The sequence below is a fragment of the Stylophora pistillata genome, chromosome 6 (genome assembly GCF_964205215.1).
Source record: "Stylophora pistillata chromosome 6, jaStyPist1.2, whole genome shotgun sequence".
NCBI classification, from domain to species: domain Eukaryota; kingdom Metazoa; phylum Cnidaria; class Anthozoa; order Scleractinia; family Pocilloporidae; genus Stylophora; species Stylophora pistillata.
In genome coordinates, this window is record NC_142524.1 from 3,401,653 (window position 1) to 3,419,189 (window position 17,537).

The window sequence follows — 17,537 nt, forward strand, 5'->3', positions numbered from 1 at the left end:
CTCCTTACAGTATTATGCCTGAATCACACGTTAAAGTCATGAGAATAAAGAGAGTGATCACCATCTAAATCAGCTCTTGATTGTTATGCAAATTCTCCTCGCCAGCGCCTAAAGAAATGTATAGAGAACAGTATGGAGGATATGCATACTGATCTTTGTGTGTAAAGGGTGCATAGTGATGTTAGGTGTACCAAAGATGAAGACTAATTACACCACTATACTGACAGCCTCATGTGCTCAGGAAGTCTCTGTCAAATTTATTATACAATTCTTATTATTATCAATTTATTAGCATACTGGTATAATGCTTTTAAAGATTAGTGATAGAAAAAAAATTACTTCACTTCAATCTGCCAAGCTTTCTATATGAATATAAAACAAATAAGTTTACCATTAAAAAAAATTGTGTTTCAACTATAACTGCTTCAATATGAGTTAAACTTTATTTGGCTAATTCATGGCAGCCACATGAAACCACACCTCTCCTTGTTTAGATAGTCTCAATAGTTTCAAAGAGGAAATTTAAACAGTTAGTGTAAAATATGTGTATCTAGAAGAAAAAATTGTTTTTTTGAAAACTGTTGCTATGCAACCAATCACACTTTTCCCACAAGGGAAAAAATCAAAAGTAAAAGGTTGAAAATTTCAGAAACTTTTGCTTTATTATCAATGATATCTAATTTTGTTTTGCCCTACTCAGAAATTTTCTCAGATTGAAACTTTGAAATATGTACATGTATTTAACACCTGAGGTTAAAGCAGAACCATACTCAGAAAATCGCTAAGAAATGAGCCGCCATCCTCATCATCACAACTTGTGTGGTTGGAGGTAATTAACAATTGGTGTGCGGGATTATTGCGAGTTAAGCAACAGGAGTCAATTTCCATTAAAAGATTAAAAAGTATCAATTAAATTGGCTATAAACTCGTATATAATATCTGATATGCTCCGATTTCCTAAAAATAAAAAGGAAAAAGGCAAAAAAAGCTGATGACTGAGTTTGCAACTGGAAACTTGAATTGGGCTTTCGTTTCTATGTTCACTTCATTAAAATTTGAAGAATATGACCTTGTTAACTTATCCACGTGTGAAGTTCATAGATTTTAATCAAACTCTCGGATCCCTCGATGCGAGAACCTCCTCTTATCGTATTTAAATTTTTAACCAGTCGCTTGGACGTCGGCGTATTCATTTTATCAGTGCCACCACCTGTTCAAGTTCCATCTTGAGCCTTGACTTCCGTTGGAGATACCTGTTCTTCTTGAGATCTGAAATTAAAGGGACATTGCAGTCATTGAGCTGAACGAGTCACTTGAAAACACGTATGAAGTACACGCTGGCTTTCTGATGACTGAGTTTGCAACTGGAAACTTGAATCAGGCTTTCGTTTTTACTTTCACATCATTAAAACTTAAGGAATATGACCCTGTTAACTTATCCATATGTAAAGTTCACAGTTTTTAATCAAACTCTCAGTTCCCTCGATGCGAGAAACTTACTCTTATCGTATTTAAAATCATCATCAGTCGCTTTGAAGTTCATTTTGTGGCACCTGTTCAAATTCATCTTGAGCCTTGACTTCCGCTGGTGATACCTGTTCTTCTTGAGACCTGAAATTAAAGGGAAATTACAGTAATCGAGCTGAACAAGTCACTTGAAAACACGTAGGAAGTAAACGCTGGCTCTCTTGTTTCGTAAGCCTTGTTTATACGCTGAAAGGGCACAATGACTTTTTTAAAGACTAGCAAAACAGATCTGATAACTCGAGGAATTAAATTCAGGTTAATTTAAAATGCCGGCTCCCTAGTGTAGAAGACCTAAGACGAAATCGCCAATAATACACCGCCTCATTGACCTCTTGTTTCCGTGGTTTTTCTCGTTCTTTTGCATGTACCCTAATGTTTTTCGTCAACTGTGTCTTCTACACCAAATAATAAGTGCCGTAATGTGTGAACCTCTATCATTCTTAAGAAAGGGATCTAATCTACCCTCTTGAACAGTTTACTAATTAAAAGGTATTTCACATGTGAATGTGTAGTTATTGAAGTCATTTTTAAATTGGCACTCACAATTCTTTATTGATTTCTCCAATATCTATCGTGACGTCATCACCGATGAGCATAAATGGAGCCCAGAATCGCGGTGCATGGAACTTTTCTGATTCGCGCAGACATTTCATCGCCCCGTTAAGTGACTCACTGGCGCTGTTTCCATCCCTTAGATGTTTGTAGAAGTTTCTCATAAACTCCATGGTGGCTTCGTCATCAATTGCCCAGAGTGCGACCAGAACAGAACGAGCACCAGCACCGAGGAAAGCTCGTGCAATGCTGACCACACCCTCACTTGACACCTCACCTTGTGCACTGTGGCAACAACTTAACACAACAAGTTTTGCACGCAATTTCGCCGCCTTTACATCGGAAATAGTTAACATGTAATCTTTTTCTTCTGGTTTTCTGTATTTTCGTACTGGATTTGGAGCCAAAGCGATTTCCCCAGTCTTGATATCTCCGTGAGCAGCAATGTGCACCACAGCAACCAAGCCGATTCTCTTTAGCACCTCAGGCTTGGTTGCATCTTTCTCGGTGAGTGGCTGGATACCGAGCATTTCTCCGATCACCTCCACTTCCTTTTTAGCGGATGGCAAGGAAGGAAATCTATTCTCCCCGAGCAAGGTGGTAAAATCTTTCATACATGGATCCCCAACGAGCAGAGCCCCACTCTTGTGATAATCTTCCGGAGAGGCATCGATCAGTTTCATACACATCAGTGATGGTAGAAACCTTATCCTCATGGATTCACTGAGGTACTTTGACTCGGAATCCAGAAATGCAGCAAAAGGGGCGAGCCACAGTGGACCATCGGGAACAATAACCAACTCGCCATCTTCGATGAAATTTGTAATGGGACTTATGATGCACTCATGCAAGAGAAGTAAGGGGTTTTCGTCAGACTGTGATGGGTTTTCTTTTTCTTCACCTTTTTTTTCGGCGGGTGGCAATTCTTCTTCGGTGCTGGTCTCATCTAAAGTGCGGTTTTCACAGATTACCCGGAATCGTCGTCGTACTTCTTCATAAGCCTTCTCTCTTAAAATCTTCAAATAAGCGGTCGCATCTCCAAGGAGATATCTCACTTCTTTCTGTGCAAACTTTATATTTCTGTCTTTGCCTATTACCCACAGATTAACTGTGTTTCCTTCCAGTGCAATAAAGAGCTTCGGACCAGATACATCACTGGACATTTCAGAGATCCATGATTTAGCCTCAATTGTTCCAGAAGCTAACATTTCTGAGCCGTAACGCACTTTGATGAGGTCTACTAAGGCTTGGGCTCGTCCTTGGTCAGCAGCACACAATGCCTCGTCGATTTTTGACAGCTTTAGCAAAGTTCTCCAGAGTGAATGATAAGTCACTTGACGTGCACCACGGAAGGTAATTTTCAACGCATCCTCAGCTTGCAGAACTCTCAACTCATCGTAGAGTTTAATACTACGTTGATAATAATCAACCGCTTTATGCAGTTCTCCAGAGCTTTCATAAATAAAACCCATATTGTTTAATGAAGCTCCTACGTTTAATTTCTTCCCCCTTTCCTGACCAATGGCAAGACATTTCTTAAGATACTCGATGGCTCGTTCAAAGTCACCTTTTCTTCTGAAAACAACCGCAAGACCCTCATAGGCCTGTGCCTCGATGGCCTGGTTTCTCAGGTCTTTGGCAACGGTAAGTGCTTTCTCAAGATACTCTGTTGCCTGGTTAAAATCATCCCGTTCTGCACAAACAGTTCCAATGAGGGAGTAGGCGTCAGCTTCTTCTTCCCTGTTCCCTTTGTGTTTAGCGATATCAAGAAATTCTTGGAAAGACTGCACGGCTTGAAAAAATTTACTCATTCTCATATAGCTAAGACCAAGGACTCTTAAGACCGATGACCTTTCTGACAGTTTTCCAGCAATACGTAGACATTGGTTGGCGTAACTGATCGCTTGATTGCAATCACCTAGCTCGCAATAACCACAGCCGAGATAAAAGTAGACCTCAGCTGCCGTGTTTCCCAGTTCTTCAGCAATACTCAGTTGTTGCCTGTGGCTCTCTATAGTTTGGTTGAAATCACTCTGTTCGAAATAAGCCAGGCCAAGGTGCATATAGGCCGATTGTTCGCCTGGCTTTTCTCCCAGTTCTTTGGAAATACTAAGTTGTTGCACGGCGTACTGCACGGCTTGATTGAAATCACCCAGTTCGTAATAAGCCATACTGAGGTAATGGCAAACCCTTCCCTCACTTGCCTTGTCTCCCAGTTCTTGAGCAATACTAAGATCTTGTCTGAAGTACTCTATGGCTTGATTTGAATTACCCAGTTTGTAATAACCCCAGCCAAGATTATTGTAGGCCGTTTCCTCGCCTGCCCTGTCTCCCAGTTCTTTAGCAATACTAAGATGTTGTCTGTGGTACTCTATAGCTTGATTGAAAGCACCCAGGTTGTAATAAGCCGACCCAAGATGATTGTAGACCATTCCCTCGTCTGCCCTGTCTCCCAGTTCTTTAGCAATAGTAAGATGTCGTCTGTGGTACTCTTTGGCTTGATTGAAATCACCCAGTTCGTGATAAGCCCGGCCGATTTTGTTGTAGGCATTTTTCTCGCATGACCTGTGTTGCAATTTCTTTGCAATATCGAGATGTCGTTTGTGGTACTCTATGGCTTGATTGAAATCGCCCACCTCGTGATAAGCCGAGCCAAGACTGTTGTAGGCCATTCCCTCGTCTTCCCTGTCTCCCAGCTCTTTAGCAATACAAAGATGCTGTCTGTGGTACTCTATGGCTTGATTGAAATCACCCAGTGTGTGATAAGCCTGGCCGAGATTCTTGTAGGCATTTCCCTCGTCTGCCCTGTCTTCCAGATATTTAGCAATAGTAAGATGTCGTCTGTGGTACTCTTTGGCTTGATTGAAATCACCCAGTTCGTGATAAGCCCGGCCGATTTTGTTGTAGGCATTTTTCTCGCATGACCTGTGTTGCAGTTCCTTTGCAATATTGAGATGTCGTTTGTGGTACTCTATGGCTTGATTGAAATCGCCCACCTCGTGATAAGCCGAGCCAAGGTTATCGTAAGCCCCTCCCTCGCGTACCCTGTCTTTCAGTTCTTTAGCAATACTAAGATCTTGTCTGCGGTACTCTATGGCTTGATTGAAATCACCCAGTTCGTGATAAGCACGGCTGAGTTTGTTGTAGGCATTTCCCTCGTCTGCCCTGTCTCCCAGCTCTTTAGCAATACAAAGATGCTGTCTGTGGTACTCTATGGCTTGATTGAAAGCACCCAGTTTGTGATAAGCCCAGCCAAGATTCTTGTAGGCCATTCCCTCGTCTGCCCTGTCTCCCAGTTCTTTAGCAATAGTAAGATGTCGTCTGTGGTACTCTTTGGCTTGATTGAAATCACCCAGTTCGTGATAAGCCCGGCCGATTTTGTTGTAGGCATTTTTCTCGCATGACCTGTGTTGCAGTTCCTTTGCAATATTGAGATGTCGTTTGTGGTACTCTATGGCTTGATTGAAATCGCCCACCTCGTGATAAGCCGAGCCAAGGTTATCGTAAGCCCCTCCCTCGCGTACCCTGTCTTTCAGTTCTTTAGCAATACTAAGATCTTGTCTGCGGTACTCTATGGCTTGATTGAAATCACCCAGTTCGTGATAAGCACGGCTGAGTTTGTTGTAGGCATTTCCCTCGTCTGCCCTGTCTCCCAGCTCTTTAGCAATACAAAGATGCTGTCTGTGGTACTCTATGGCTTGATTGAAAGCACCCAGTTTGTGATAAGCCAAGCCAAGATTCTTGTAGGCCATTCCCTCGTCTTCCCTGTCTCCCAGTTCTTTAGCAATAGTAAGATGTCGTCTGTGGTACTCTTTGGCTTGATTGAAATCACCCAGTTCGTGATAAGCCCGGCCGATTTTGTTGTAGGCATTTTTCTCGCATGACCTGTGTTGCAGTTCCTTTGCAATATTGAGATGTCGTTTGTGGTACTCTATGGCTTGATTGAAATCGCCCACCTCGTGATAAGCCGAGCCAAGGTTATCGTAAGCCCCTCCCTCGTGTACCCTGTCTTTCAGTTCTTTAGCAATACTAAGATCTTGTCTGCGGTACTCTATGGCTTGATTGAAATCACTCAGTTCGTGAAAAGCACGGCTGAGTTTGTTGTAGGCATTTCCCTCGTCTACCCTGTCTCCCAGCTCTTTAGCAATACTAAGATGCCGTCTGTGGTACTCTATGGCTTGATTGAAAGCACCCAGTTTGTGATAAGCCAAGCCAAGATTCTTGTAGGCCATTCCCTCGTCTGCCCTGTCTCCCAGTTCTTTAGCAATAGTAAGATGTCGTCTGTGGTACTCTTTGGCTTGATTGAAATCACCCAGTTCGTGATAAGCCCGGCCGATTTTGTTGTAGGCCATTCCCTCGTCTGCCCTGTCTTCCAGCTCTTTAGCAATACTAAGTTCTCATCTGTGGTACTCTATGGCTTGATTGAAATCCCCCAGTTCGTGATAAGCCGAACCAAGATTAATGTAGGCCCTTAGCTGGCTTACCCTGTTTCCCAGTTCTTTAGCAATACTAAGTTCTTGTTCATGGCACTCTATGGCTTGACTGAAAGCATCCAGCTTTTGATAAGCATAGCCAAGAATGTTGTAGACAAGTTCCTCGTCTGCCCTGTCTACCAGTTCTTTTGCACTGTGGAGGTCTTGGTTTATAATCTCGATGATTGTCTCCGTCTTAGGTTTAAAAAGTGTAAAGAGAAATACATAAAAAGTTGCGTAATTGGCTTGGTTTAATGTTTGCTTCTCTTTGCTGTACGCAGTGTTTATACCTGTACCGCTGCTGTTTATCTCATAATTTTGTTACTCGTGTTGGGAAAGGTTTGTGATTTCCAGTTTTAGATGTTTCGTGAATGGAAAGCCCCCCTACCATTGGACCGTCAACTATAATGTATATTATGACATAATTTTTCTCGGCACTGTCTTGCAGTTCGCTTCATATTAGGCTTTTAACCGCACATTAAGTTTTCTTTTTTTGCTGAATGATCATCATTCGTCAGCAAGACTGTACTTTGCTCAGTTCAAGGGTAAAGGAGCACGAAAATGTTAACCAAAAGTCATTGGAAAGGACATGTGGACATTAATCATGGCTCTATTTTTTTTTCTATAACTGTTTCACCGAATTATTAACTATAATTGTTTTCTTCAGTTTCTTTTTCTCAACCCAAACAAGCATTATAAATAATGGTAATTGAACGGAGTGGAGTGCAATTTGGGCTGAAATGATACGCGTGATTTCAAAATCGAACGAGCGCGCAGCGCTCGTTCGATTTGAAATCACAATTATGATTTCAGACCAAAATTGCATGACACGAGGTTCAATTACCACTCTATTACATCCATTTTGAAATCGCCCAAATACAGGACTTGGTCAATTCAAATATTTTGTTGATGCAGTACTGAGCCGGTTTTTAAATAAAAAGTGGAACCGGAAACGCTTTTACATCTTATTTTAAACAAAGACTTTGATGTTATGTGTCAAAAACTCAGTCAAGCGTAAAATGATGCAATTTAGAGCAAAAAATAGTGTGATTCGTGAATAAATCGCACCAATTAGAGCCAATCAGATTACAGGGACCGCCAGTGATTTCAAAATGGTGTAATAAAAGAAAAAATCGACTGAAGGAACTTTAGAAATTCTCCAGGTTTTTGGAACCCACCTCGTTAATATTGCTCGAAAGCTTTCAAAAATTGATGGAGAGATCCAGGATGATAGTTGCCATTCAACAATACAGAATAATCATCACCAATGCACGACTGATTTGTTTTCACTTTGGTAGAAAAGACTCAATTGCAATGTCATTACCATTGACTCCCCACTGGGCATAACATGTTACAAGTATACAGTGGAACCTCGATTTAACGAACCTCTATATAACGAAGTCCTCGGTATAACGAACGATACTTCTGTTCGTTATATCTTTCTCTATAAATGCATTTCTGGACATACCGACTTAAATATTGATAGGCATGTTACTTTTGTCACACATGACCGATCTCGCTCTAAGAACCCTACTCTCGTACTAAAACCTGCTTACTGTAAAACTGCAACTTTTCAGTCTTCCTTTTTTAATAGAATTGTTAAACCCTAGAACATTATCTGTAATCTCGCCTCTCATGACAATGTTTCGAGTCTAAGTATTTTTAAATATTTTCTGCGCGCCACTTATTTTACTTTACTGGACCCTACTTATAATATTGAGATGTCCTGCACCTGGTTTCTCTCCCGTAACTGCCCTTGCCATCCATCGCTCTTAATTTCTATCTGACTGATTTTATTTGCACTGCACTGTACACTATCTAAATTTAATCATAGTTAAATTATTTAAATTAAATTTTAGTTTTTTATCGGATATATATTTTTCCGTTTTAGATTTCGGGTTGCGCCTCGCATGGGATTTTGTTTCCATTCGCGCAATCCCATTTGGTCCTCTTTTTTTTTTTCTCTTTTTTTATTTCGTTTATTTCTGTATATTTATAACTTATGAGACCAGTAAAGTTGATAAACAGTTTCAGCCTCGCTAAAGTTACAGTAAAATGTATGCCTCAGAACCTCGATATAACGAACTCTTCGATATGACGATCCAATTTCCCCAGTCCCTTGGCACTTCGTTAAATCGAGGTTCCACTGTACAAGGCTCTCTCGTCTGCCATTTCAGTGGATGTTAGATTTTTCATGACGCGACATAAGGGTAAGATGAAAATAAAAAACCCGTTTACTGGACCATGGACTTACATTGCCAGACTTGAAACATTCCTCAAGTGACATGTATCTCAGGTGCTGCAGGGTATGGTTTCTTTCGATCTTCCTACAGTTAAGATGTAAATAATTCCGAAAAATAATAATGATGCTTCAATTAGAGCCACATCACGCATCTGGGGTATTTTAAAACAGAGGCAGTAATATCGGAAAGTAAATTGGGCTCCGGGCTTATGGCTTTCACCATACCCAGATTTATTTTTTTCAATGTAATCAGTGAAAAAATCAGAAAAAAGGGAGGTTCATTCTTTAAAATTGGCGAGCCTTTTTCATTTGGACTCTCTCTAAAAAAAGAGAGGTGTTTTCAATATTCCGTATAGCTTCCATTTGGTGTGGGTGTGTGCCAAAAGTTCTAAAAATAGACATCAGTTTCCACTTCAGGTTCTTGGCTTACTAAGAGATATCGTGCTCTTTCTATTTGAAATTTGACAAAAGGATACGGCTAATCCTTTGACACACCATCTGAGTGCTTCTTCAGGCTCATTCAGCTCAAGACAGGCAATTGCTCCTATTCAAAATAACATAAGGAACACATTTAGACCGAATCAGTTACAAAATTTTGTAATACAATTTTCTTTTGCCTATGTAAAAGAGAAATTTTTGCAACTCTCATCTTTCCTTGTCGGTTTTTGAAAAAGGAAAGGACATGCTGCAAGGGAAAATTATCAAATTATGAAACAGTTAGATGAAGTTTGCAAAAATTAAAGTAAATAGTACGATGATTCTCAAAACTGTCCCGAAAAAAGAGAAAGTTTTCCTGCGCACTTTGCCTCAAAAGATGTGTATCAGCGATATATTCTCATATATTCTCATTTCAGTTTCTTGCTCCGAAATTCAAACCAAAAATTGGAAAAAGTATGAAAAGTGGCAGCACCTTATACTATTTTCACCACTCATGTGATATCCCACTGAGTAAACCACATTCCAAATCATATGGTGTGGGATATTGTTCTTTATTAAAAACTAGATCATTGGATAATGCAATTCAAGAATTTTTATTGGCTTAGCGATCATGGTATATCAGCCAATATACCATAATCTACAAATATGGTAAGCGGACATATCAGCTTAAAATTAAAAGGGAGCTAAAAATTTAATAAAATTTAATAATTTAATTTAATGTTTTTTTTAAAACAATTATTTCACTCGCGCTTGTTGGATATGAGATGATTATAGCCAACGAGGCGCTACGCGCCTCGTTGGCTATATATCATCTCATATCCAACGCGCGCTCGTGGAATAATTGTTAATTATTAAAAACTGGATCATTGGATAATGCAATTCAAGACTTTTTATTGGCTTAGCCATTATGGTATATCAGCCAATATACCATAATCTACAAATATGGTAAGCGTACGCGTCAGCTTAAAATCAAAAGGGAGCTAAAAAATCCGGTTTCTTCTTACAAAATAACAATTTCTTGGGGGCGTTTTTAATAAAACAATTATTCCACTCGCGCTTGTTGGATATGAGATGATTATAGCCAACGAGGCGCGTAGCGCCTCGTTGGCTATCTATCATCTCATATCCAACGCGCGCTCGTGGAATCATTGTTAAATATTTCGGTAGAACACTGAAAACCAAATTACCTAACAATTGCCTCCAGGTATGTTGGTTGCACTTGAGTGGCGGCTGTTGCGTCGCTCAGTGAATCCTGGTAATTGCCTATGGGAGAAATGTAATCTAATCAGCAAAACGTATTTATATGAAACTAAACACAAAGGAGATAAGAGAGCGTAGGTCGGTGATCGTAGTACATTGAATGATGACTCTCTGACGGAGATACACGAGTCACACCGCACTTCCCAGTCAGGTCCATCTACTGTATAAAGCTTTACTCAACTGATGTTTTGTTTTCAAACATCATATGATCAGTTTCTCTGATTAATAAGCTTTGATTATATTATGAAGTCGTTTTGGTCAGCAGTGAAAAGCGAAGAAACATTATAGATGTTAGAATAAAGGGAGAAAGTTTCTAAAGAAACTGTGGTGTTGCGTCGGTGGAAGAAAGTAATCTGGATTTTATTAATTGAGTTGATAACATAAATGGCCACCATTAAGGGTTTCAACGCTGACGTTTCGAGCGTTGACCCTTCGTCAGAACGAATGATCTATAACGATTCATTTGCTCTTACAAAGGGCTGACGCTCGAAACGCCAACTTTGAAACTCTTTACAGTGGCCAATTTACATCATCATCAACTCAGTTGATAAAACCCAAATTATAGATGTTAGGCCGAGAAATGATCACAGACATCACTGCTGGAGATGACAGAGGAAAATGGCGTAAGGTTCGTGGGAGAAATACAAAACAATCGGATGCTCGGAACTACCTCAAGGACTCAGTATGGCTGATTAACAAGGAGAGAAACGAAGAGAGTGTAGGGATATGAAGCCCTAAATGAACTAAGCCCTCCTTACCTAATACAAAATGTGCTGTGGCCCTGTGGTTGTACAATGTGGCCTTCAGTTTTTTGTTTCCACATTTTACTTTAATTCCTTCCGTGTAAAAGTAAATGGCGTTGAGAAAATCTCCTTTTATGTCAAAGTCCGAGAACGAAGCATACGAAATATCCTTGTGGTGAATGTTCTAAATCCGTAAGAAGCAATCAAGACGCCATTTTATGTTCTGACTGCAACACCTGGTCGCATGCAAAATGTCTGAATATGTCGAACTGGACCTTTCAGTACTACCTTAATAATCCATCAGTTGACTGGATATGCTCCTTCTGTGCCTTGCCGAGGTTTAGCGATTCATTCTTTTCCACCTTGAATAGTTCCACGCATGAAAGTGCGAGTGAAACCGAGCTGGACCTTAGTTCACAACCTTCGGACATGAAGTTAATTAGAAACGAAAATCGCAAGGAATGCATTATAGCCAACCTAAATGTAAACAGTTTACCTAGCAAATTTGAGGAGATCAAGGAGTGGCTAACGAACAGAGCCTTCGACATTCTATCCATACAGGAAACTAAGATCGATCGATCCTTTCCTAACTCTCAATTTCACGTTAATGGGTACAAGTTATTTCGCCGTGACAGGAGGAAAGGTGGTGGCGGTCTTGCCGTCTTTATTCGCGATAACATCGCCGCAACATGTAAGAAAAGCATTACAACATCAGTGGAATCACTCTTATTCGACCTACACATCGGACAAAGACGCTTCGCTTTAATCAGTGCCTACAAGCCTCCTTCTGTTAACAATGCTACTTTCAGAACTGAATTGACTACAGTCCTGGATCAAGCGATATCTCTCTGCGTAAACGTGATTTGTCTTGGCGATCTAAATTGTGACATAATTCATCCGTTTATGAATAATAACCAAGGCAAATGCCTTCTGGATATATGCGATATCTATGACCTCGACACATTAATTAAAGAACCGACAAGAATTTCAACAACTAGAGCTTCTTGCCTGGATGTCATTCTTTCAAATGTGCCCATGTTTATGAAATCGTCTGGCGCTATCGAAACAGGAATCAGTGATCATCTGCTAGTCTACACGGTTCTCAAAACTAAAATGTTACATGCTAACGCCGAAGTCGTCAAGAAACGGATATTCAAGACCTTTAACCGAGATGATTTTCAGACAGATCTCAGTCGAGTTCCTTTTCATGCTGCATACGTTTTTGATGATATAGACGATGTTTACTGGTGCTGGGAGACGTTATACAACCAGGTGTTAGATGACCATGCACCAATGCGATCTTTCAAACGACGATCCTCAGCAGAATCGAAGTTTATCACTCCTGAAATTCGGAGAGCAATGATGGAACGAAAACGGCTTAAGAAAAAATTTAATAGATCACGTAATAAGTGTGATTGGGAGAGCTACCGTCTAGTGCGCAACAAAGTAGTTAGCATGAGGAGAAAATCTATACGTAGACATTTTGAGAAGCTGTGTTCAGAAAAATATGCAGATCAAAAGAAGTTTTGGGGTGCCATCAAGCCTTATGTTAATTCCCGAAAGAATGTAGACAATAGCGGAATAACATTAAAGGAGGGTGACAAAATCATCAGGAATCCTCAAGAGGTGACCGAGACATTAAATAATTTCTTCACAAGCTGTACTCAAAGTACCAAAGAACAAAATCAAAATGGCTATCCAGCAGATTTATCGCACATATCAAATAACTTAATAAGCAAGCCGAATGTGTCGCTAAGCAACACTAATCCAACAGAAGTTTACGAAGTAATGAGGAAACTTGCTCCAAACAAGGCTTCTGGATGTGATGGGATCCCTCCACTAGCAGTTAAAGAATCGATGGATGTTTTATGCTTCCCTCTTAGTACACTGATTAATCATGTTCTAACTTCAACCAAGATACCACAACAGTGGAAACTTGGCGAGGTCACTCCAATTCTCAAAAAAGACTGCAGCCTATTAAAAACTAACTATCGGCCGATAACGATTCTGCCAGCTTTATCGAAGGTTTTCGAAAAAATTGTTCATTGCCGAATAAGCCCGTATTTTGAAGAAATTTATCACAAATATGTGTTTGCTTATAGGAAATATCACGGCTGCGACTCAGCACTTCTTAGTCTAACCGAACAATGGAAAAAAGAAATTGATAACAACAAATTGATCGGTCTGGTCTCTATGGACTTGTCCAAGGCCTTTGACACCTTACCTCATGAACTGATTGTTTTGAAATTAAAAGAATATGGAGCAGATGAAGCAACAACCACCCTGATAAAAGATTATTTATCAAATCGATTCCAAAGAGTGAGACTAGGGAATACACTGTCCAATTGGCAACCTATTTGCAATGGTGTACCACAGGGATCCATCCTCGGCCCTTTACTATTTAACATCTTCATGAACGATCTTTCATATGTCATCGAGAAGTGCACTCTGTCCACTTACGCTGATGACACTCAAATCTTTTACGCCGACAATCAACTCTCCAAAATTGAAGAAACAATCAACAACGATCTTATTAGTGCTGATATATGGTTCGCGCGTAATGGTATGAAGAGGAACAGTTCAAAATACCAGGCAATGGTGTTGGGAAAACACAAAGGAACTGATGAACCAGTGTTTAAGTGTGAGGAGTCACCACTTCCCATATCCAACACAATGGAACTTCTTGGCGTGACAATCGATGATAAATTGAATTTTGAAAAGCACATTGCTAAAATATGTAGAAAAGTCAGTCAACAGGTGGCTGTGTTAAAAAGGATGCAGAAAATGTTGTCTTTCGAGACTAGAAGGGATCTTTACAAAGCCTTCATTTTACCACACTTTAATTACTGCTCCGAAACGTGGCACTTCTGTAATAAGAAATCAGCTGACAAGTTAGAGTTGGTGAACAAACGTGCGCTCCGTTTTGTTTTTAGAGATAAGTCCTCCCCTTATGAGGAACTTTGTAAGCGTATCGGTCTCTCAAGTCTTCGTGAACAGCGATTAGCGAAAATTTTGTCCACTGTCTTTAAGATATTAACTAGTGATGCAGGACCAAAAAGCTTACGTGATCTTATAACAGTTAGGTGCTCCACTTATAATCTTAGGGGCACCACAATACTGGACCTCCCAAAAGTAAAATCAACAACCTTCGAGTTAAGATCATGGAGATATGCTGCATCGAAACTATGGAACGCTTTACCGGACGAGTCTCGAAAGATACAGACATTTACTAGTTTTAAAAATTACTTAAAAACATTAGATCTCACGGGACTCTAGCGCGGTGAGGATCTATTTTTAATTATATTTCAACTCGTTGACTACATTATTAAATTCTTATATTTTAATATTAGCCTGTTTTTAATGATTACATTTTACATTTTACATATTCTAGTTCTTAATTCTTAATTTATTTAAATTTATGTACCTTCACAAGGCTTTATAATTTCCTTTTTTCTTTTTATTTCGTGGCGTACCTGTAAACTAGCTTTTAGCTAAGCGTTCTGACCACGTTAAATAAATTGATTGATTGATTGATTGATTGATTGAAAGTCGTCACCTTCATTCAGGTCAACTTCAACTATTGCTGAAACGAAACAATTTAATTTAGCATCATTTATGAAAAAGAGAACTGTCGTCGATTGAGGCTAAGGCCTTTAGAACAAGAGTTAGTTATTCTTAACGATTTACCATGCCGTCCTTCAGACCGCATCGTGAACCAGAGCTGCTCGGAGTAGCTCTGGTACACGATGCGGTCGACCTCCCGAACAAAATACTGTGAAATGTCAAATTTCGTCCTTTCAGACTGTTTCATTAAGAAGTGCCATCAGACAAATATACGCTACCTAAAGGTACCTCGAAAAGAAAGGAAAAACGCTAAACAAAAAATAAGCCAAGCCAAAGTATTCTTTGGTTGCTCGATAGCAAACAAGATTATGATGTCAAGTTTAGAAAAAAAAAAAACCCACGTTGAGCTCACCTGTCAAAGTTTCTTCATCAAAATCAAGAGTAATTACTTCTTCTCCTTCTTTTTCTTTATGCTCTTCCTCGGCTGGTGGTGTGACGTCATCCTTAATTGACCCCTCCGCCGCCATGATTTCTGGGAGTTTACATCTTGGCGGACGTACCGCTCCTTTACGGTTCCTGCACAACAATGATGTACAATCAATTTACTGTTTTTACTCCAATATTTCAAAATTTGTTCTATTATAGTAAAAAAAATTAAGTTTTCCCACAGTGATGGAAATTTGTGCCACTTGCTTTGACATTACATGATCGCTTGGAGAGGGACACCATGTAAGCCTTCTGTTCTCGTACAACATTCTTCTGCATGATCGAAAACTTGACTGCTTTCGTTTTAGTTCGTCACGCAACGCGCCTTTTCTTAGTTGTGTGACGAGCTCAGGCGCGGAGGTGAGGGAGACTTTTAGCCAACCAACAACTACACGAGGTTTCGCCAAATTCTTAACCCCGGGCGAGTGATCCACCGAATCAGATTCGTTTTATTCAGTCTTTTGCACTACCAGTTCACCGAGTTATGCAGTCTTGTGTCGTGATAATTTACAGTTCGTTAATTCAGCAGCACTTTATGAAAGAATGGAACATCTGATGGACTGGCGCGAGTAAGTTCAATACCACTTGCGCACAATATTAGCTTCAGTTCAAGAGATCATGAACAGCTGATAATTTCTTTCTTCAGTTGGTGTCACGTTTTTTTCAGTTTCGGTTCATTCTGATTTCGCCTCGGATCTCACTTTAGATAATTCTTATTTTCGCCGCCACTGCTTCTGTCGCTCCATCGAAATCATTTTTATGTCAATGTCCGGCACTCGCACTGAATATCAAGATAGTTTGAAATTTCTAGTTTGTGATTTAACAACAAATAAAACTATTTACTTGGCGTGGAATCAACTATAAATTCACCTTGCTACACTTGGCAACGCTTCGTGCAATATTTGAATGTTTCGCTCATTCTACATCTTCATCACCCGTGCGTTTGTTTTTTTTTTTCTCCAATTTGAGTCATTCATATTATTCAGTGACTTATCATGTACAAGCTAGTCAGAGAATGAGTGAATTAATGGTACTAAGTCGATTCAGTTTTAGTCACCTTTTTTCTATAAAAACGTTTATCAAAAAATCGAAAGAAAATCTTCGGCCAAAACTACATCCTGCAACAAAAGTTCCGTCGGTGGTCAATCTATGACGATCAGTCGGTGAGCAAGGAGTACAAGCGTGAACGTTATCCGTTATCTGTTTTTAACCGTTCACGGCGGGTTAAAAAAAAACAGCGGTTTGAATTTGTTTGCATACGGTCCTCGATCGTTTGTTATCTGATTCTGAGAAACTGAATTTTTCCCTCACGAGATGCAACGTTTGATGACAACAGCCCGCGCCTTTAAACTTCATACCCGATCTCACGAATGATAATTACCTAAACTGAATTTTGCTTTTTAGAACTGCTAAATTAATGAGACTTGAAAAATCCAAGCTTCAACTGGGCTCTAGCACGTGTCTGATAGGTACTGATTACGATAGCTGCCATTTCAGTTCGAGCCAGTTTCCATAAAGGTTTTTATTTTTTTCAGTGCAGTGATCAATTCTTCAATCAGCATCCGAAGATTGAGTATAGTTTTCTTCATGTATATTTTTTGAAACTAGAATGTGAAAAAAGATTTTAAATGGCATATTGCTCTGATATCTTTCTTTCATTGACGGTTGTTTCCATCAGCAACAGAAATGGACATGATGATGTGTCGATGAGTGTGGTATAATACTTCATTAGTACTTACTTTCGGGAGACGGTTGTCCGACAAAGATGATGTCTTCAAGCTTTGGAGTTCTGCGACAGAATATCCTGAAAACAGATAAGTTCGAAAACAAAAAATTATTAGCATTGGAAAAATGATTTCTCAAAAAGTTTTTATGTTGCACAAACGAAGCCAGCACGATACTTCATTTACACATTTTAAAATCTGTGAAAAAAGTCTAATTGAAAAAAAAACTTTAAAGAAGAAAGTCTTGCCAGCTGACCTTGAGCCAAAAATTAGCGAACCCCACAGTCAAGATCAGCCGCTTAAGACAAATCTGGATACCCGAAGTGGATGTTTGTTTGCAAGTAATCGTACAGAGGCGTAAAACTTCTTTAAATAGGTTTTATTTTAAGATTTTTACGGGAGACAAGTTTCATTTTCCAACACGATCTACTCTTTAGTCTTAGTCGAAAATGAAAACTAACGTCAGAAATGCCTCAAAACAGTGAATGATTTCTTTATGTAGAGTGTTTGAGCACTAATATTTTTTAAA

General features: G+C 39.6%; 1 protein-coding gene across 2 annotated transcripts; it reads right to left on the reverse strand.

The window, feature by feature from the left end:
* Positions 1–234: 234 nt before the first annotated feature.
* Positions 235–17,423, reverse strand: LOC111337800 (uncharacterized). 2 transcript variants are annotated; one of them, XM_088725565.1, is made up of 9 exons: positions 17,265–17,423; positions 17,024–17,088; positions 15,211–15,374; positions 10,419–10,494; positions 9,270–9,337; positions 8,806–8,874; positions 2,071–6,746; positions 1,501–1,611; positions 235–1,269 (listed from the first exon to the last, which is right to left on the reverse strand). In XM_088725565.1, exons 7-8 carry the CDS (start codon positions 6,429–6,431, stop codon positions 1,524–1,526), a joined length of 4,449 nt encoding a protein of 1,482 aa, XP_088581691.1. In that variant the 5' UTR covers positions 6,432–6,746; positions 8,806–8,874; positions 9,270–9,337; positions 10,419–10,494; positions 15,211–15,374; positions 17,024–17,088; positions 17,265–17,423; the 3' UTR covers positions 235–1,269; positions 1,501–1,523. The 2 variants fall into 2 exon arrangements, with proteins under 2 accessions (XP_088581691.1, XP_088581692.1); XM_088725566.1 differs by having other exon boundaries at positions 17,024–17,423.
* Between the last annotated feature and the right edge of the window lie 114 nt (positions 17,424–17,537).

Coding starts and splice junctions, on each gene's coding strand:
- LOC111337800 (XM_088725565.1), bottom strand. CDS start 6,431: ATGGCCTACAACAAAATCGGCCGGGCTTATCACGAACTGGGTGATTTC. Junction 1,612..2,070: donor GGAGAAATCAATAAAGAATT/GTGAGTGCCAAT, acceptor CTTTAATTTCAG/GTCTCAAGAAGAACAGGTAT.